Source organism: Somniosus microcephalus, unplaced genomic scaffold (assembly GCF_052327205.1).
Source record: "Somniosus microcephalus isolate GS21.2 unplaced genomic scaffold, FLI_Smic_1.0 unresolved_chr4, whole genome shotgun sequence".
In the NCBI taxonomy this organism is placed as follows: Eukaryota; Metazoa; Chordata; class Chondrichthyes; order Squaliformes; family Somniosidae; genus Somniosus; species Somniosus microcephalus.
Window position 1 is genome coordinate 29042436 of NW_028225182.1, and position 21674 is coordinate 29064109.

The following is a 21674-nucleotide window of genomic DNA, read 5'->3' on the forward strand; positions in this document are numbered from 1 at the left end:
ATGGCGCCCTCGTATGTTTTAAGGTCCCGGATGAGTGCGAATACTTTAGGGCTCACTTGGGCATTCAGAACTCTTAGCATGGATTTCTGAGGCACGCCGGATTCTCCCAGGTAGGCTTCGAAGCAGCTCAGCCAGTGTTCGAAGTCGAGGGCTGAGTTTGCTGCCTGTGGGTTTAGATCCAGGTACGGTGGTCTGAGGGCTCGCAGCCAGGCCGGCTGCTGTGGCTGTTGTAGCTGGGCGTCTGGCTGGTCACTTGGCTGGTCGTTTGACTGCTCAGGTGTCGACATTTTAAAAGTTAGCCAATAAAATTGATATACCTATCAATTCATCCAATGAAAAGCGACGAGTTAAGAAAGTAACTATAGGTTTTTATTGGCTAAATAACAGAGCCCACCCTCGTGGGTGATCGGATACAACAAGGAGGAATGCCAGCCAGTCGACTACCTTTATACCTGGGCAGGTAGGTGGAGTCTTGGGCGGAGTCAGCAGTGGTCAGCCCAGGTATAGCAGCGTGACGAGGCGACCTCGTATAGTGATACAACAGTGGGAACAGTGATAACCATAGAGTAACGATATAACAGTGATAACTATAGTGTAACGATAGTGAACGATAAAAGTGGTTTACCACACCCCTCTGGAAGTGTCTAAGTACGATAGACTGGGGAGGTAGCCGTCCTGCTTTGCGGCTTCGAGTTCCGACAGCAGATCTCCAAGGTCGCGGAGCTTCTGGGGTTCCTTACTCGTCAACCTCGGAAAGTTCGCCAACCTGTCAAAGAGAGCCCTTTCAATGGCTTCGGGTGAGCCGTAGCTTTCTTCCAGCCTCACCCAAGCCTTCTTCAACCCCTCTGGCAGCTGCCCCACATTGGCCGCTATTATCCTGCTGGCCTGTCCGGCGGACTCTGGGCCGAGCCACTTGATAAGGAGGCCGAGCTCTTCTCCTGCCGACAGGTCTAAGCCCGATATGGCATCGTGGAAGCAGGACTTCCAAGCCCGATAATTCTCCGGCCTGTCATCAAACTTCATTAACCCCGAAGTCACCAGCTGGGTGCGTGCAAGGTATTTGGCGAGGTCGTAGGTGCTGGGACCTGGGCCAGGGTTGCCTTGGCTGGGGGCTCTGTTGGGGGTCTCAAGGGATCGAGAGGGGATTTGCCTCCGACTTTCTCTATTCGGCGTCCTATTCCTCTGCACCGTGTCTTCCGTTCTGCTCACGGAGACTCTGCGGCTTGAGGCACGCCGTCTGCTTTGACCTTGGTTGGCAACTTGTGGCATGTTATACGAAGTGTTTGCGTCTGTAGAGATGTGCGGGTCTCCATCCCTTTCTCCTGTAAACTGTATGTCGGAATGGTCGCTCACGTAATCTATGGTGCGCTGTCGTGGACTCTGCCACGGAATGGGTATTAAAGGTTTGTAAGCTGTCTCGGGATCAGCTCCCTCCAAAATTGCCTTGAATACTTGTGTCTCGGCTAATGCAGCATCTATCTCTTTTTGTTGCTGCAGAGCCTCTAATGTGGCTTGGAGACGGGCCTGTTCAGCCTGGCGTTCCACATGGTGTCGGGCCTGTTCAGCCTGGCGTTCCACTTGGAGACGGGCCTGTTCAGCCTGGCGTTCCACTTGGTGACTGGCCAGGTCAGCCTGGCGTTCCACTTGGAGACGGGCCTGTTCAGCCTGGCGTTCCACATGGTGTCGGGCCTGTTCAGCCTGGCGTTCCACTTGGAGACGGGCCTGTTCAGCCTGGCGTTCCACTTGGAGACGGGCATGTTCAGCCTGGCATTCCACTTGGAGACGGGCCTGTTCAGCCTGGCGTTCCACTTGGTGATGGGCCTGTTCAGCCTGGCGTTCCACTTGGAGATGGGCCTGTTCAGCCTGGCGTTCCACTTGGTGACGGGCCTGTTCAGCCTGGCGTTCCACTTGGTGATGGGCCTGTTCAGCCTGGCGTTCCACTTGGAGACGGGCCTGTTCAGCCTGGTGTTCCACTTGGTGACGGGCCTGTTCAGCCTGGCGTTCCACTTGGAGACGGGCCTGTTCAGCCTGGCGTTCCACTTGGAGACGGGCCTGTTCAGCCTGGCATTCCACTTGGTGACGGGCCTGTTCAGCCTGGCGTTCCACTTGGAGATGGGCCTGTTCAGCCTGGCGTTCCACTTGGTGACGGGCCTGTTCAGCCTGGCGTTCCACTTGATGATGGGCCTGTTCAGCCTGGCGTTCCACTTGGAGATGGGCCTGTTCAGCCTGGCGTTCCACTTGATGACGGGCCTGTTCAGCCTGGTGTTCCACTTGGAGACGGGCCTGTTCAGCCTGGCGTTCCACTTGGTGATGGGCCTGTTCAGCCTGGCGTTCCACTTGGAGACGGGCCTGTTCAGCCTGGTGTTCCACTTGGTGACGGGCCTGTTCAGCCTGGCGTTCCACTTGGTGACGGGCCTGTTCAGCCTGGTGTTCCACTTGGAGACGGGCCTGTTCAGCCTGGCGTTCCACTTGGTGACGGGCCTGTTCAGCCTGGTGTTCCACTTGGAGACGGGCCTGTTCAGCCTGGCGTCCCACTTGGTGACGGGCCTGTTCAGCCTGGCGTTCCACTTGGTGACGGGCCTGTTCAGCCTGGCGTTCCACTTGGTGACTGGCCAGGTCAGCTTGGAGACGGGCCTGTCTTACTTTTATTTCTATTTCACTGTCCGTATGCGCAGCTCTGGCTTGAGCTGCTACTAGTTTAGCCCGTGCTTTGGCGATGGCTATGCTTACTCTAGAATCACCCGATGACCGTGAACCAACTTGCGATCTGTAGTAACCGGTGCTTATAGACCGATTGTCACGTTCTACAGTTTCGTCTGCCTGTTTAAGGTCTTCTACTTGCTGCAAAGCATTTTCGCTATTATCTTCTGACATATTGATGTGAGGTAGATGTGCTCTACGAGGTTAAGGCTTACTCTGGGTTCCTCCTGCTCCGCTCTTCACAGCTAGCCGTATTGCTATCTTTTCACTGATATCTTTTCACTGTACTGGCCGCGCTAGACGTGCTCCTATCTAGCTATCCAGCAAGTTAAACACTCATTCAAATTAATTCTTCCTGAAGCGGTTGCTGTTTTGAAGCTTTTACTTGAACAAATTTGTGAAACTGTAAACAAAGACAAAGTATGTTTTGTACATAAACTGAGTACTACACATTCGATATTACACAAGATACAAACATATTTACAACAGTAGAATAGACTAATTGTATAACTAACTAACATTTGAACTAACTTCTGTAACTATTAAATATTAACCTTTTATAAACATAGTATTATCAAAATATTACTCTGACAACATTGCTATTATGCTAAGAACTAAAGATGCTCACAGATATTGTGTTTGGCCTAACATATGAAGTCAGATTACATTAGATTGTAAGTGGAACCTCTCATAGCAAATTCTCCATTACTCAAGTCAGGTTCTTCCTGGCAAAACTGCTTCCTGGGGTCAACAGGAAGAAAGGTAAGAAGGTCAAATGACCTCTCACAGGAAGAAAGGAACAAAGGTCAAATGACCTCACACAGGAAGAAAGGAACAGATGACCTTTCCAGCTTACAAACTGTTAACACAATAACTGCCACCAGAGGGTGCTATTGCATGTAAAAATGTCCATCGGTCCAGAACAGTCAGAGAGAGTCCCATTGACTCAGATACACACTGGTCCTGGAGATGCACTGGGGAGAAAGATCAGAGAGAGTCGCATTGACTCAGATACACACTGGTCCTGGAGATGGACTGGGGAGAAAGGTCATAGAGAGTCCCATTGACTCAGATACACACTGGTCCTGGAGATGGACTGGGGAGAAAGGTCAGAGAGAGTCCCATTGACTCAGATACACACTGATCCTGGAGATGGTCTGGGGAGAAAGGTCAGAGAGAGTCCCATTGACTCAGATACACACTGGTCCTGGAGATGGACGCTCCTGCACTCGCCCCCTGACCCTCCCACACTCACCCCCTGACCCTTCTGCACTCGCCCCCTGACCCTCCCACACTCGCCCCCTGACCCTCCCGCACTCGCCCTGATGGGGCTCTTCTCAAGTACACCAAGTGGTGCAATAAAACACCCCCAGAATCAAGGCCCTGCTCCTGGGGAAGGTGATCAGGCCCCAGGAACCAGTACAAGTGAACAAAGTCAGGGTCAAGGCCCTGCTCCTGGGGAAGGTGATTAGGCCCCAGGAACCAGTGCAAGTGAAGCAACTCCTCCCTGAGATTTATTAAATGTGAATACTCCAAGCGTTGACCAAAAATCAGGTTAGTAATATTAATCAAGGAGTCAATTTCTGCTGTAAGGAGGGATGATACCTTAGCAGGTTCCTCTAATGAGGCCATATGGGTAGAACTTAAAAACAAAAAGGGGGCAAGCACTTTGCTGGGAGTGTACTATAGGCCCCCAAACAGTAAGGGGGAGATAGAGGTACAGATATGTAGGCAAATCTCAGAGAAGTGTAGAACTGGGGATTTTCAACAGAGTGCTGAGAGTTGGGTGAGTCAGGGAGTCTTAACTGGTTGCTGAGAGTTGGGTGAGTCAGGGAGTCTTAACTGGTTGCTGAAATCAAACTTTTGTTTGTTCCACATTTACTGTGTACTGTTTACTGTTTAAAATCTAGATTTCCCAGCTTTAAGCAGGGTTAAAAAGGGATAAACAAGTCCTACAACTCAGAGCAGCTGAAGGCAGTTAACAAGGGAAACTGGAGTAATCTGGTTAACCTGGTTCTGCTGTAGCTGGGCTCAGCTCAGCAAGTCTTTGTTGCATGGCCTATAAAAACAGGCTTTGAAGTGCGATTTTGCACTGAGTGCGATTTTCAACAGAGTGCTGAGAGTTGGGTGAGTCAGGGAGTTAGATGAGGCAAGGCCTCAGAGCTTTGGCGGGTGCTTCAGCGGCAGAGCGGGCCTACAAAGTGCTCCAGAGACCAGGTAAGGCTTACTTTACTGGTGGTATTTAACTAAGTTAACTTAAATTGATTAAAGGGGTAGGCCATGCCAGGAGAGCCCAGCCCCGTGATGTGCTCCTCTTGCTCTATGTGGGAATTCAGGGACGCTGCCAGTGTCCCTGACCAACACGTGTGCCAGAAATGCATCCAGCTGCAGCTACTAACGGGCCGTCTTGCAGCGCTGGAGCTGCGGGTGGATGGGTTGTGGAGCATTCACGATGCTGAGAGGGTCGCGAATTACTCGTACAGTGAGTTGATCACACTGCAGGGTGGGGCTGCACAGGCAGAAGGGAAATGGGTGACCACCAGGCGGAACAATAGAAGCAGGCAGGTAATGCAGGGGACCCCTGTGGCCATCCCCCTTTCAACCAGGTATACCGCTTTGGATACTGTTGAGGGGGATGACTTACCAGAGGAAGGCAGCAGCAGCCAACTTCCTGGCACTGGGGGTGCTCCTGCTGCCCAGGAAGGGAGGTAAAAGAGTGGGAGAGCAATAGTGGTAGGGGATTCTATAGTAAGGGGAACAGATAGGCGTTTCTGTGGCCGTAGACGTGAATCCAGGATGGTTTGTTGCCTCCCTGGTGCCAGGGTCAAGGATGTCACTGAGCAGCTGCAGGGCATTCTGGAGGGGGAGGGCGAACAGCCAGAGGTCGTGGTCCACATTGGTACCAACGACATAGGTAAAAAGAGGGATGAGGTCCTGCAGCAAGAATTTAGGGAGCTAGGTAGAAGATTAAAGAGCAGGACCTCAAAGGTTGTAATCTCTGGATTACTCCCGGTGCCACATGCCAGTGAGTATACGAATAGGAAGATAGAACAGATGAATGCGTGGCTAAAGAGTTGGTGCAGGAGGGAGGGCTTTAGTTTCCTGGATCACTGGGTCTGCTTCTGGGAAAGGTGGGACTTGTACAAGTCGGACGGTTTACACCTGAACCAGAGGGGGACCAATATCCTTGCGGGGAGGTTTGCTAGCACTGTTGGGGGGCGTTTAAACTAACTTGGCAGGGGGATGGGATACAGAGTGGAGCTATGGTAGGGGGTGAATTACAGCCAAATACGGAGGAAAAAACAAGTCAGCTGGGAAGGCAGAGCAAATATGTGAAGGCAAAAGGGAATATGGCAAGGCTGGAAGGCATTTATTTTAATGCAAGGAATCTTGCAAATAAGGTGGATGAACTGAAGTTGTTGTTGAACACATGGGAGTACGATATTGTTGCTATCACAGAGACATGGTTGAGGGAGGGTCAGGACTGGCAGCTCAATATTCCGGGGTATAGAATCTTCAGGCGAGACAGAGGGGGGTGTAAAAGGGGAGGGGGTGTTGCAATATTAATTAAGGAGTCAATTACTGCTGTAAGGAGGGATGATATATTAGCGGGTTCCTCTAATGAGGCCATATGGGTAGAAGTTAAAAACGAAAAGGGGGCAAGCACTTTGTTGGGAGTGTACTATAGGCCCCCAAACAGTCAGGGGGAGATAGAGAAACAGATATGTAGGCAAATCTCAGAGAAGTGCAAAAATAATAGGGTAATAATAGTGGGGGATTTCAACTTCCCCAATATTAATTGGGATAGTCAGAGTATGAAAGGCTTAGAGGGTGCAGAATTCTTAAAGTGCATCCAGGAGAGCTTTTTGAGCCAACATGTAGAAAGTCCTACAAGAGAGGGGGCGGTACTGGACCTAATTCTAGGGAATGTAGCCAGGCAAGTGGTGGAAGTGTCAGTAGGAGAGCATTTTGGCGACAGTGACCATAATTCGGTGAGATTTAAGGTGGTCATGGAAAAAGACAAAGACGGCCCGGAAATAAGGGTTCTAAATTGGGGGAAGGCCGATTTTAATATGATAAGGCAGGATCTGGCCAAAGTGGACTGGGAGCAGCTACTTATAGGAAAATCCACATCAAAGCAGTGGGAGACTTTCAGAAGGGAAATAGAGAGAGTACAATGCCAACATGTTCCCATAAAGGTCAAGGGTGGTACCAACAAGCAAAGGGAACCTTGGATGACAAGGGATATACAAAAATGCATTAGGAAAAAAAGGGGGGCTTTTGGCAGTTACAAAAGACTAAAGACGGAGGAAGCCCGAGAGGAGTATAAAAAGTGCAGGGGCATATTAAAAAAGAAATTAGGAGAGCGAGGAGGGGCCATGAAATAACACTGGTGAGCAAAATAAAGGAAAATCCTAAGATGTTTTATAAGTATATTAAGGGCAAGAGGATAACCAGGAAAAGGGTAGGGCCCATTAGGGACCAAAGTGGCAATCTGTGTGTAGAGCCAGATGATGTAGGCGGGGTTTTAAATGAATTTTTTGCATCTGTGTTCACTATGGAGGAAGACGATGTAGACATAGAAATCGGGCAAGGGGACTGTGATATACTTGAACATATTAGCATCGAGAGGGAGGAGGTACTAGCGGTTTTAGCAGGCCAAAAAGTGGATAAACCCCCAGGCCCAGACGAGATGTATCCCAGCCTGCTGTGTGAGGCAAGGGAGGAGATTTCAGGGGCTCTGGCACAAATTTTCAGAACCTCTCTGGCCACAGGGGAGGTGCCAGAGGACTGGAGAATAGCTAATGTAGTACCATTATTCAAGAAGGGTAGTAGTAGGGATAAACCAGGGAATTACAGGCCAGTGAGCTGAACATCAGTGGTAGGGAAATTATTGGAAAAAATTCTGAGGGACAGAATTAGTCTCCACTTGGAGAGGCAAGGATTAATCAAGGATAGTCAGCATGGCTTTGTCAGGGGGAGATCATGTCTAACCAATTTGACTGAATTTTTCGATGGGGGTGACTAGGTGTGTGGATGAGGGCAGTCCAGTTGATGTAGTCTACATGGACTTCAGTAAGGCTTTTGACAAAGTTCCACATGGGAGACTGGTCAAGAAGGTGAGAGCCCATGGGATCCAGGGCAATTTGGCACATTGGATCCAAAATTGGCTTAGTGGCAGGAGGCAGAGGGTGATGGTCGAAGGTTGTTTTTGTGACTGGAAGCCTGTGTCCAGTGGATTACCGCAGGGATTGGTGCTGGGTCCTTTGCTGTTTGTAGTGTACATTAATGATTTAGATATGAATGTAGGAGGTATGATCAGTAAGTTCGCAGATGACATGAAAATTGGTGGAGTGGTAAATAGCGAGGCAGGAGGCCTCAGGCTACAGGAGAATATAGACGGGTTGGTTAGATGGGCAGCACAGTGGCAAATGGAATTTAACCCTGAAAAGTGTGAGGTGATGCATTTTGGGAGGACTAACAAGGGAATACACAATGAATGGTAGAACCCTAGGAAGGACAGAGGATCAGAGGGACCTTGGTGTGCATGTACATAGATCCCTGAGGGCAGCAGGACAGCTAGATAGGGTGGTTAAGAAGGCATATGGGATACTTATATTCTATGCCTCGGCTAATGAAGCCAAGAGCAGGGAGGTTATGATGGAGCTGTGCAAAACGCTAGTTAGGCCACAGCTGGAATACTGTGTGCAGTTCTGGTTGCCACACTATAGGAAGGATGTGATTGCATTGGAGAGGGTGCAGAGGAGATTCACCAGGGTGTTACCTGGGCTGGAGCACTTCAGCTATGAAGAGAGACTGGACAGGCTGGGGTTGTTTTCCTTAGAGCGGAGAAGGCTGAGGGGGGACCTGATTGAGGTGTACAAAATTATGAGGGGCATAGGGTAGATAGAAAGGAACTTTTCCCCTTAGTGGAGGGGTCAATGACCAGGGGGCACAGTTTCAAGGTAAGGGGCAGGAGGTTTAGAGGGGATTTGAGGAAAAACTTTTTCACCCAGAGGGTGGTTGGAATCTGGAACTCACTGCCTGAAAGAATGGTCGAGGCAGGAACCCTCACAACATTCAAGAAGCATTTAGATGAGCACTTGAAACGCCATAGCATACAAGGCTACGGACCAAGTGCTGGAAAATGGGATTAGATTAGACAGGGCTTGATGGCCGGCGCGGACACGATGGGCCGAAGGGCCTCTTTCTGTGCTGTATAAATCTATGACTCTATGGTAGCATTCTTGCCTCTGAGGCATAAGGTTGTGGGTTCAAGTCCCACTCCAGAGACTTGAACACAAAAATTCAGGCTGACACTCCAGTGCAGTACTGAGGCACTGTCAGAGGTGGCGCCTTTCGGATGAGACATTAAACTGAGGCCCTGTCTGCTCTCTCAGGTAGATGTAAAAGATCCCATGACACTATTTTGAGAAAGAAAGACTTGCATTTATATAGTGCTTTCATGACCAGCAGACGTCTTGAAGTGCTTTACAGCCAATGAAGTACTTTTGAGGTGTAGTCACTGTTGTAATGTGGGAAAGAGCAGGGGAAATATCCCCGGTGTCCTAGCCAATGTTTATCCCTCAATCAATGTAACAAAAGGATAATAGCAAAATACTGCGGATGCTGGAAATCTGAAATAACAACAGGAAATGCTGGAAACACTCAGCAGGCTAGGCAACATCCGTAGAGAGAGAAACAGAGTTAACAAAAAGATAGATTATCTGGTCATTATCACATTGCTGTTTGTGGGAGCTTGCTGTGCGCTATTTGACTGCCGCATTTCCTACATTACAACAGTGACTACACTTCAAAAGTACTTCATTAGCTGTAAAGCACTTTAGGACATCCGGTGGTGGTGAAAGGCACTATAGAAATGCAAGTCTTTCTTTCTTCACTGGTCTCACCAGCGACCTCTTCTGGCTGATGGTTGATTGACAGATGATAGTCCACGCATGCGCACAGGAAGCGGCGGTTCGGACCAAGTCCGGCACAGCGACCCCTCCCGGTCACCAAGGGTAATAACCGTGCATGCCCAGAGGGGGCCAACCCCCCTCCCCCACTCGGAGCTGCGCCTGCGCACTCGGATCCTGCCGGACGGAGTCGGCGCGGGGCATTCCGGGGAAACGCCTTGGTGTCGGGTCCAGAGTCGCAATCGGTGACGCAAAGTGAGTTTTCTCCGCTCCGATTGGGTGGAGAATCGCGCAGGGTGGGGGGAGGGGTGGATTGGGAGAGAATAGAGAGAAATAGAAAAACCTGAGAGTCTGCGAGGCCCCAGACCAAGCGGCGTCAATTGGACGGAGCACGTGATCTCCTCAGGGACACGTGACCTGGGCCCAGGGCCTGATTGATGGGAGCTTCCGACCAATAGGGAGCGAGCGGGGCGGGGCTGAAGGAGCGAGCCGGTGGCGGGTCCTCCAACCAATCGGGGAGCCCAAGGGGTGGGACTAGCACTGGCTGATTGTCTGATCCGCGGGGCAGCGAGTTTCTCCAGTCCCTTGTTCAGGGCCCGGGGCCCGGGGAGGCTGTGGGCCTTTATTCCCCGCATTGGACAAAAGGCTCTTTGGCTCACAACACACTGGCTCAGGTTTTAATACAGACTTTTTAAATTCATCAATAAAAGCAGATAAACCTTGTGCTTCTGTGGAACAAACTTTCTAATATTTTATAGAATCATAAAATGGTTACAGCACAGAAGGAGGCCATTCAGCCCGTCGAGCCCGTGCCGGCTCTCTGCAAGACCACTTCAGCGAGTCCCACTCCCCGCCCTTTCCCCGTAACCCTGCAATTCTTTTCCATTCAGGTACTTATCCAATTCCCTTTTGAAAGCCGTGATTGAATCTGCCTCCACCACCCTTTCAGGCAGTGCATTCCAGATCCTAACCACTCGCTGCATAAACATTTTTTTCCTCATGTCGCCTTTGGTTCTTCTGCCAATCACCTTAAATCTGTGTCTTCTGGTTCTCGACCCTTCCGCCAATGGGAACAGTTTCTACCCTGTCCAGACCCATCATGATTTTGAACACCTCTATCAAATCTCCTCTCTACCTTCTCTGCTCTGAGGAGAACGACCCCAGTTTCTCCAGTCTATCCACATAACTGAAGTCCCTCATCCCTTATCCCTGGAACTATTCTTGTAAATCTTTTCTGCACCTTCTCCAAGGCCTTCACATCCTTCCTAAAGTGCGGGGCCCAGAATTGGACACAATACTCCAGTTGAGGCCGAACCAGTGTTTTATAAAGGTTCATCATCACTTCCTTGCTTTTGTACTCTGTGCCTCTATTTATAAAGCCCAGGATCCCGTATACTTTTTTAACCGCTTTCTCAACCTGCCCTGCCACCTTCAACGATTTGTGCACACATACCCCCAGGTCTCTCTGTTCATGCACACATTTTAGAATTGTATCCTTTAGTTTATATTGCCTCACTTGGTTCTTCCTACCAAAATGTATCACTTTGCACTTTTCTGCGTTAAATTTCATCTGCCACATGACCGCCCATTTCACCAGCCTGTCTGTCTTCTTGAAATCTATCACTCTCCTCCCTCACTGTTCACTTTACTTCCAAGTTTTCTGTCATCTGCAAATTTGAAATTGTGCCCTGTACACCCAAGCCTAAGTCATTAATATATATCAAGTAAAGCAGTGGTCCTAGTACTGATCCCTGGGGAACACCACTGTGTACCTTTCTCCAGTCTGAAAAACAACCGTTCACCACTGCTCTCTGTTTTCTGTCACTTTGCCAATTTTGTATCCATGCTGACACTGTCCCTTTTATTCCATGGGCTTCAAATTTGCTGGCAAGCCTATTATGTGGCACTTGTCGAACACCTTTTGGAAATAAAAGTACACCACCTTAACCGCATTGCCCTCATCAACCCTCTGTTACCTCATCAAAAAACTCAATCAGAATCAGAGCGGCAGACGTGCGGCCAGAGCCCCGGCACCAGGAAACCCAGGGTGCAGCGCCTCCCCCATCCGAGCCGTCGTTTCTTCAGCCGGTTCCACCGAGTCCGAATCGGGAAAAGGACAGGAGCCAGGCTCCCAGAATGGCCCGCGGCCCCGAGGGGCATGCACACTCTCAGCGGGGAAATCAGCGCATTAGATAGAGCGGTTTCTGGGGCACGGGGGATTGTGGGTGCTGCGGCCGCCATTAGTCAGTGGCTGTCAGGAAGAGTTTTATTTCAGGCTGATGGAAGGTAGGTCCCTGGCCGCCTGTGTAGGTCTTTTTGTTGCTTCATTGTTGAGGATGTAACTAGTGAAATAAATAAGGGAGAACCAGTGGATGTTGTGTATTTGGACTTTCAGAAGGCTTTTGATAAGGTCCCGCATAAGAGATTAGCGTGTAAAGTTAAGGCACATGGGATTGGGGGCAAGGTATTGACTTGGATAGAGAACTGGCTGGCAGACAGAAAGCAAAGAGTTGGAATAAACGGGTCTTTTTCCGAGCGGCAGGCAGTGACAAGTGGGGTACTGCAGGGATCGGTCCTTGGTCCCCAGCTATTCACAATATATATTAATGATCTAGACAAGGGAACTAGATGTAATATCTCCAAATTTGCAGACGACACAAAGCTGGGTGGGCGTATGTGCTGTGAGGAGGATGCCGAGAAATGACAGGATGGTTTGGACAGGTTGGGTGATTGGGCAGAAGCATGGCAGATGCAATATAACGTGGATAAATGTGAGGTTATCCACTTTGGTGGCCAAAACAGGAAGGCAGATTATTATCTGAATGGTAATAGATTGGGAAAAGGGGAAGTGCAACGAGACCTGGGTGTCCTTGTGCACCAGTCGCTGAAGGTAAGCATGCAGGTGCAGTAGGCGGTTAAGAAGGCAAATGGTATGTTGGCCTTCATAGTGAGAGGGTTTGAGTACAGGAACAAGGATGTCTTGCTGCAGTTGTACAGGGCCTTGGCGAGACCACATCTTGAGTATTGTGTGCAGTTTTGGTCGCCTTATCTGAGGAAGGATGTTCTTGCCGTGGAAGGAGTTCAGCGAAGATTCACCAGGCTGATACCTGGGATGGCAGGAATGACGTATGAGGAGAGATTGGGATGATTGGGCTTGTACTCGCTGGAGTTTAGAAGAATGAAAGGGGATCTCATTGAAACTTATAAAATTCTGACAGGTCTGGACAAACTAGATGCAGGTAGAATGTTCCCGATGGTCGGAGAGTCCAGAACCAGGGGTCATAGTCTAAAGATAAGGGGTAAGCCATTTAGGACAGAGATGAGGAAGAATTTCTTCACCCAGAGAGTGGTGAACCTGTGGAATTCTCTACCACAGAAGGCGGTTGAGGCCAAGTCTTTAAATATATTCAAGAAAGAGTTAGATATATTTCTTAGAGCTAAAGGTATCAAGTGATATGGGGAGAAGGCAGGTACGGGGTACTGAGTTTGGATGATCAGCCATGATCTCATCGAATGGCGGAGCAGGCTCGAGGGGCCGAATGGCCTACTCCTGCTCCTATCTTCTATGTTTCTATGTATGTTTCTAAAGGGATCAAGGGGTATGGGGAGAAAGCAGGTACCAGGTACTGAACTTGGATGATCAGCCACGATCACATTGAATGGTGGAGCAGGCTCGACGGGCTGAATGGCCTACTCCTGCTCCTATCTTCTATGTTTCTATGTTTCAGTTTGAGCTGGAGTGGAGATGGAGGAGAAGCTGCTGGGTTTAACCCCCAGTACTTCTGAGCCCAGGAGGACCCAACAATTTCCAATGTGAGACTATCGAGGGAGGTGGATTCTAGGGGAGATTAGGTTGTTACACAGACACTGTCCATACAATGTAAAAGAGTATTGTTTTAGGAACAAGTATTTCTGTAGAGGCTTTTGATCCAGTTTACATCTACAGATTTCTTTTAATTCATTCTTGGGATGTGGACGTAGCTCGCAAGAGCAGCAAATATTGCCAATCCCCAGTTTCCCGTTGAGAAGGGGGTGGTGAGTCACCTTCTTGAACTACTGCAGTCCGTGTGGTGAAGGTATTCCCACAATGTTGTTCGGTAAGGAGTTCCAGGATTATGACCCAGCAACGATGAATATATCTGAGTCAGGATGGTGTGTGACTTGGAGGGGAACTTGGAGGTGATGGTGCTCCCATACAACAGCTGCCCTTGTCCTTCTAGGTGGTGGAGGTTGCGGGTTTTGGAGGTTCTATCAAAGTTCTGGTCGAGTTGCAGATGTATAAAGTTCCTATCCTTCGCCCCCTCCCCCTCCCCCTTCCCACCTCTCTCTCTCTCTCTCTCTCTCTCTCTCTCTCCTCCCATGGAGGCCAGAGTCTTGTGTAGGCCCAGACCAGGTGGCGGATTCCCTTCCCTGAAGGACATTAGTGAACCAGTTGGGTATTTATGGCAATCCGGCAGCTTTCATGGTCACTTTTTTCAAGTGCCGGCCCCACAATTGACCAGATTCATTGAGCTCAATTTCACAACCTGCCTTTGTTTTCTTGTGGGTTGTCTGTCACGTTCCCTGTTTTATATTAATTTTACAGGGCACTGGAAGGGGAGGATTTACAGACGGTAAGCTCAAACCAAACATCACTTCAAGATCTGACAGAGTCACTCGACTCATCGGATCTGAATACCATCGGCCGCTGAACATGGAAGCAAAAAGCACCATTCACAGCGGGGAGAAACCGTACACGTGTTCTGTGTGTGGACGAGGCTTCAGCCAACCATCTGGCCTATCGAGACACCAGCGCATTCACACCGGGGAGAGACCGTTCACCTGCTCTGAGTGTGGGAAGGGATTCACTAATTCATCCAACCTGCTGAATCATCAGCGAGTTCACACTGGAGAGAGGACTTTCACCTGCTCTGAGTGTGGGAAGGGATTCACTCAGTCATCCGACCTTCAGACACATCAGCGAGTTCACACTGGGGAGAGGCCATTCACCTGCTCTGAGTGTGGGAAGGGATTCACTAATTCATCCAACCTGCTGACACACCACCGAGTTCACAAGTGACTGCAGGGGTTGGATTCTGCTGTTATTGCTGCTGTTAATCACATTCAGGACTGAACCATGTTCATTCTGACAGTTGGGGTTTGTTTCTGCTGATGTTAATAACCCCTATAACTGGGCTGGAGTTTAATATTCTGGACAGATGTCAAATAAACGAGCTTTGTTTTAAACACATTATTGTAGATTTTCTTCTTTCCCACCTGAGTGTTTAGCATCACGTGGCTGGAGGTCAAAGGACAATCTGGGGGAGGATCATACAGCGGGAACAGAACTCCAGCCTGGACACAGTCCTTCAGGGCCACACTGAGAGGGGCAAACGGCACTTTGGTCTTTCTTGTCTCTCTTCACTGACAGCAAAGTTGCCGTGCGGGTTATCTCGAGGCATGTGAGAAACGTGTCCCAGCCGCTCTCTGTCATGGTTCAGAGCTCATAGGCACGGAACAGAAGGCTCCTTTAGGAATATAGCCCAGTGCTTTTTTTTTAATGGCCTTATTAACCTGTGTTGCTACTTTAAGTGATTTGTGTATCTGTGTCCCTGGATCCCTCTGCTCCTCCAGCCCATTTAGACTCTTAGGGAGGAATTCAGTGGCGCTGGGGCTAATTTTAGCGTCCCGAAAAAGTTAGCGCCCCTGCGCATTAAATTCAGTGGTAGCGCCCCAGGCAGGAGGCAGGGTGCTACTGGAAGCGCTCCCCTCCCTCTTGAGGCGCTACCAGTGAATTTCACAGCGCTTCGTGTAACAGCGCCACGCCCGTCGGCACATAGCACCGTGTCATAACAGACCTCCCTCCCTGATTAAAGGGGAGGGGCCTAGCACTGCACACACCGGGGCCCTGCTGGACCACCGGGGAGTGGGGTGTAAGATCAAGAGGAGCGCCAGGCTGTGCGATCGCGGCCGACACCCCGAAGTAGAAAGGGGAAGGGGGCAGGTGCTGGCTGTCAGCCAAAATAAAAAGTTGCCGCCCGACACCTGCCCTTTAAGTGGCGTCGCCGCAGCTGCAGAAACGACCCCTGACCCTGTCGGACATATCTTCCAGTGATAGGTCAGGGGTCGCAACCCAAGGTTGCAGCCGGGATGCTGCGCGTGGTGATGACATCATTGCCGGCGGTGCAGTGACTACCTCCGCCGCTAACCTCCTGCTGAATATTGCGGGAGGCACAAAGCAACCCAATTTCACCCCCTTGTCCAAGTAGTGAGTGGCCTCCTTATTCTTCCCACCAAAACACACCACCTCAGATTGACCTATAGTGAAATTCATTAACACACCACCTCACACTGATCTATAGTGAAATTCATTAACACACCACCTCACACTGATCTATAGTGAAATTCATTAACACACCCCCTCACACTGATCTACAGTGAAATTCATTAACACACCACCTCACACTAACCTATAGTGAAATTCATTAACACACCCCCTCACACTGATCTATAGTGAAATTCATTAACACACCCCCTCACACTGTTCTACAGTGAAATTCATTAACACGCCACCTCACACTGATCCATAGTGAAATTCATTAACACACCACCTCACACTAACCTATAGTGAAATTCATTAACACACCCCCTCACACTGATCTATAGTGAAATTCATTAACACACCACCTCACACTGATCTACAGTGAAATTCATTAACACCACCTCACACCGATCTACAGTGAAATTCATTAACACACCACCTCACACTGATCTGCAGTGAAATTCATTAACACACTGTTGTGTCCGTGTATAGTAAGACACAGACTGCAGGAGAACGGTACAACAGGTGTTTACTAAATGTGGCTCACACTGGAACTGATCTGTACAGATTACTACTCAGTGCTATATACAGGTGTGTTCACTGCCGGTACTGCAGTATACATGAGCTGTAAAAGATAGTTCCCCCCTTAAAGGTATATACATTACAATTCCTCCCCTTTAGATTAACAGTACCATAACACTCATTTAACAATTAAATATCAAACTAATTACAATTAACACTTTTAACATGCAACATTAGCTGAAAATAGTCTATTTATATATTCAGTCTTTGGGGAGGCTTCCTGGTCCTTTCTGGATAGCACCTTTCCCGAGTGTCTTGCTCTTGGTGCGGAGGCGATTCTGGCCCCCTGTCGTCGGTTGGTTCATCAGCTTCCGATGCTACTGTTTCTGGGGTAGATGCGACCTGTACGTCGGGTTCATCACCAGGTACGTATGGGCGAGGCATGGGGTTGACTTGTTCCTGTGACTCTAGGATCTGGTCAGCATGGCGTCTCACGATGCTCTCCCCAACATCCACTGTGTACATTAGTGGGCCCTGCCGTGTGCATATCGTTCCTGGCTGCCATTTTTCTGTTCGGTAGTCGCGGGCCAAGACTGGTTGCCTTACATTGAAGCTCCTTGTTGGCTTCTCATGGATGTGCTGGAATTGCTTACTCTCAACATCTCTTCGTACGTTTGGTCTGAGCAAATACAGGTGAGATCTTAACCTTCGGTTAAAGAACATCATGGCGGGGGCCTGGTTGGTGACTGCATGTGTCGCATTCCGGTAGGCGAACAGGAAATTGTCCACCTTGTGCTGCAGCGGAATGTTGTCATTGTACATAGCCTTTATTGCCTTCTTAAAGGTTTGTACGAACCTCTCAGCCAATCCATTTGTGGCTGGATGATACGGGGCGGATGTGTAATGCCTTACCCCATTCTTTTTCAAGTACCCCCAGAACTCTTCGGACACAAACTGTGATCCGTTGTCAGAGCAAATCTGTTCTGGCAAGCCATTCCTGGCAAAAATGGTCCGTAGGACTGCAATAGTTTTCTCCGTGGTGGTGGAGGACATTTTGATGACCTCAGGCCATTTCGAGTGCGCATCCATGGCTATTAAAAACATTGAGTCCATGAATGGACCAGCAAAATCAATATGCACCCGTTGCCATGGAGATGAGGGCCACTCCCATGGGTGTAGAGGGGCCTGTGGTAGTGCATTTTGGACTTTCTGGCATCCTGAGCAGCTCTTGGTCAGGTCCTCGATTTGTTTATCGATTCCCAGCCACCACACATAAGCACTGGCTAGGCTTTTCATTTTTACCCCTCCCAGATGACCCTCATGAAGCTCATTGAGCACTCTATCCCTTAACTTGGGTGGAATTACCACTCGGGATCCACACATCAAGGTCCCCCGGCACACTGACAGCTGTTCTCTCCTTGTCGAGAATGCTGGCAACAGTGAGTCACCATGTGCTGGCCATCCCTTCACCGTCAAATCATATACACGAGACAGTGTTGGGTCATTTCGGGTTACCTTTTCAATACAAGCATTAGTTACCGGTAGGTATTCAACTATACTCGAATGGAATATTTTGACAGGATCCACTGCTGGTGCTTGCTCCGCAGTAGGCAGTGGCAGGCGTGATAGCCCATCAGCATTTCCATGCTGTTTCGTGCCCTTATATTCAATCTCATAGTGGTGCGCCCCTAGAAAAAGTGACCATCTTTGTAGTCGTTGCGCAGTCATCACCGGAACGCCCTTCTTCGGATTAAAAATGGAGACGAGAGGCTGGTGATCAGTCAGCAAGGTGAATTTCTGCCCGTGCAGATAGTGATTGAACTTTTTCACTCCCCACACTAGGCTGAGGGCCTCCCTGTCAATCTGGGCATAGTTATGCTCGGCTGAGGTTAGTGATCATGACGCTAAGGCTATTGGCCTCTCTGAGCCGTCCGAGAATTTGTGCGACAGCACCGCTCCAATGCCGTAGGGTGACGCATCACATGCCAACCGAATTGGTAATGCTGGGTTGTAATGGGCCAATACCTCTTTCGATGTGATTAGTGTTTTGCTCTTCTGGAAAGCTCATCTACATTCGTCACTCCACTTCCATGGCACCCCAGTTTGCAGTAGGGTGTTCAGTGGGTGTAGTATTGTAGACAAATTTGGCAAGAACTTATGGTAGTAGTTTACCAGCCCGAGGAACGACCTCAGTTGTGACACATTTTCCGGTGCTGGAGCCTTGACTACTGCCTCAATCTTCTCTGGTGACTTATGTAACCCCTCTTTATCGATAACGTGGCCACAATACGAGATCTGTTTTCTAAAAAACTCGCATTTGGGGCGGTTAGCTCGGAGCCCATATTCCTGCAATCTAGTGAGCGCCTGCTCCAGGTTGGCAAGGTGATCACTGTCATTTTCGCCCGTGACCAGGATGTCATCCAAATAACACTGGGTCCCTGGGATCCCTTGCAGGACTTGTTCCATTGCCCTCTGCCAAATAGCCGGAGATGATGCTACCCTGAATACCAGCTGGTTGTATTGGTAGAGACCTTTATGGGTGTTGATTGTGAGGTTTTTTTTGATGCTTCTTCTACCTCCATTTGCAGATACACCTGGGCCAGATCAATCTTAGTGAAGCATTTCCCTCCAGATAGCGAGGCAAAAATATCTTCAATCCGTGGAAGTGGATATTGTACGGTGTGAAGGACTGGGTTCACAGTTACCTTAAAGTCCACACAGATGCGAACCTTCCTTGGTTCCCCAGGTGTGCTGCTCAATGACTTTTTCATCACAGGGACGATGGGTGTAGCCCACTCGCTCCAACCTACCTTGGACAGTACACCTGAATGTTCCAGACTCTCCAGTTCTGCTTCGACGGCTGGGTGGATCGCATAAGATAGCGGTCTGGCCTTAAAAAATTTGGGGCTTGCATTTTCTTCAATTTTAATCGTCGCTGTCATGCCTTTTAGTGTTCCATGTCCTTGCTGGAACACTTCTTTCACATCAGTTAGGATCTTTGACAGTCGCCCAGGTGTGACGTCCTCATCCTTTTTGTCAGCCACAGTCAGTGCCTGTATGGAATGCCAATCCAGTTGTATTTTCCGGATCCATTCACGTCCCAGTAATGGTGGTCCTCCATCTTGCAATACATACAGGTCTAGTTTTGGTGTTTCCTTACCATTATATATAACGGTCACCCTTATTTTTCCTTTGGGGTAGACTTTTTGCCCCATGTACGTCTTCAAAATAATTTTTGTGTCTCTCAAGGGTATGTGTGAGAATAGCCACTCGTAGTCCCATCAGTTTATGACTGTTAGGGCTGATCCTGTGTCCAATTCCATCTTTACCTGGACTCCTGCTATCTTGAGAGTGACCCAAATGGTTCGGTGATCCTCCGTTGTGATCACATTATGTAGTTTCAGACAACTCAGTTCCCTGCTTTCGGAGTCGTTATCACTCTTTTGTTCATCTGAACTATTCTCCGTCATCTTATGTACCTTCTTGTACTTTTCTTTGGTAGGTTTCTTATTGCTGGTTTTCTTTCCCGACCTGCAGCCTCGTGCTATGTGTCCTACTTTTCCACACTGTCTGCACACTTTGTCTTTGAACCAGCAATCATTCTGGTCGTGTGTTGTTCTGCCGCAGCAATAGCACTTCACTGTTCGATATGACATTTCGTTTGTGCCATATTCTTGCGGTCTCTGTTGTATCTCTGCAGCGCCCCGTGCTGCTGCTTCATATGATACCGCAATGCTGAAAGCCTTTTCCAGCGTAAGGTCCTTTTCAGATAAAAGCCATTTCTGGGTACCTTCACTTTGAAGCCCACACACAAACTTGTCCCTTAAGGTATCTGCCAGTCCCGCTCCAAACTGGCAGTGTTTTGATAGTTTGCGCAGTTCTGTTAAATAATCAGCATTGCTTTCATCCTTATGTTGGTTCCATTTGTGAAACTTGAATCTTTCTGCTATCAGCAGCGGTGTGGGGTGTAAATGTTCCTGTAGTATCGTTACTATGTCTTCAAAACTCTTTTCCATTGGCTTCATTGGGGTTACTAGATTTCGTAATAAACCATACGTCTTTGCACCCATTAAATTTAACAATACCGACGCTGTCTTGTCATCTGACACCTCATTTGCCTTGCAGTATACCTCTATTCGTTCGACATATGTAGTCCAATCTTCGACTTCATTGTCAAATGCGGTGATACTGCCACTCTTCGGCATTTTGGGTATGGTTTAAAATGGCGTCTCCCAATGGCTTAAAATTGCATCTCCCGTGCTTTCCTTCCTCCCCCGCTGCTGCCAACGCCGCTCCCGGCAGTTCTCATGGCAATGGCGGTGCCCTGTAGGTTTTGCGCGCTTCTCCTGCGCTGCTGCCAACGACGCTCTCGGCAGTCCTCATGGCAATGGTGGTGCCTCGCGGGTTTCTGTGCATCTCTCTCTCCCTCTCTGATGCTGCTCGGCCCCTGAACACTGGCTGCGCCCTGTGCGCTCTGCCCTCTCTCTCTCTCCCCCATCGACGCTGCTCGGCCCTTTGCTGTGCCGCTCGGTCGGGCTCTAGCCCGCTGCTGTCCGGGAAGGGTCTGCGCACTACCTGTTGCCAGCCCATTTCGCTGGACCACCTCGACTGGAAAGCCAAGCCTGGCTCTCGACAGCCTCCCCCGCAATTCTCGAGTCTCTGCTGGATGACTGGGTGGTTGCCCGTGGTCGACGCCCGAGTCTCTGGCCTTGACCTCCAATCCACTGATCTCCAGGAACGAATCCCCGGGAGGTGATGCAGAGTTGCAGGTAGGTTCAAACTTGCCTTGTCACCGATGTTGTGTCCGTGTATAATAAGACACAGACTGCAGCAGAACGGTACAACAGGTGTTTACTAAACGTGGCTCACACTGGAACTGATCTGTACAGATTACTACTCAGTTCTATATAAAGGTGTGGTCACTGCTGGTACTGCAGTATACATGAGCTGTAAAAGATAGTTCCCCCCTTAAAGCTATATACATTACACACACCATCTCACACTGATCTATAGTGAAATTCATTAACACACCCCCTCACACTGATCTATAGTGAAATTCATTAACACACCACCTCTCACTGATCGATAGTGAAATTCATTAACACACCACCTCACACTGATCTATAATGAAATCCATTAACACACCACCTCACACTGATCTATAGTGAAATTCATTAACACACCACCTCACACTGATCTATCGTGAAATTCATTAACGCACCACCTCACACTGA

At 49.2% G+C, this 21674-nt stretch overlaps 2 protein-coding genes across 3 annotated transcripts in view; one reads left to right on the plus strand and one right to left on the minus strand.

Annotated features, from left to right (window-relative positions):
- The window catches only part of LOC147090079 (uncharacterized), a 142670-nt gene extending 127833 nt beyond the window's left edge, over window positions 1–14837 (plus strand). The window contains exons 1-2 of one of the 2 annotated variants that reach the window (XM_085977235.1): window positions 3793–4917; window positions 14203–14837. In XM_085977235.1, the coding sequence (XP_085833361.1) occupies window positions 14311–14676 (366 nt within the window). In that variant the 5' untranslated portion in view covers window positions 3793–4917; window positions 14203–14310 and the 3' untranslated portion in view covers window positions 14677–14837. Of the gene's footprint in view, window positions 1–3792; window positions 4918–14202 lie in introns of those variants that run through there. The other variant, XM_085977234.1, reaches the window with a different exon arrangement.
- Window positions 1–21674, minus strand: part of LOC147090077 (uncharacterized) — a 305953-nt gene that overhangs the window by 217044 nt on the left and 67235 nt on the right. The gene's annotated exons all lie outside the window — the stretch shown is intronic.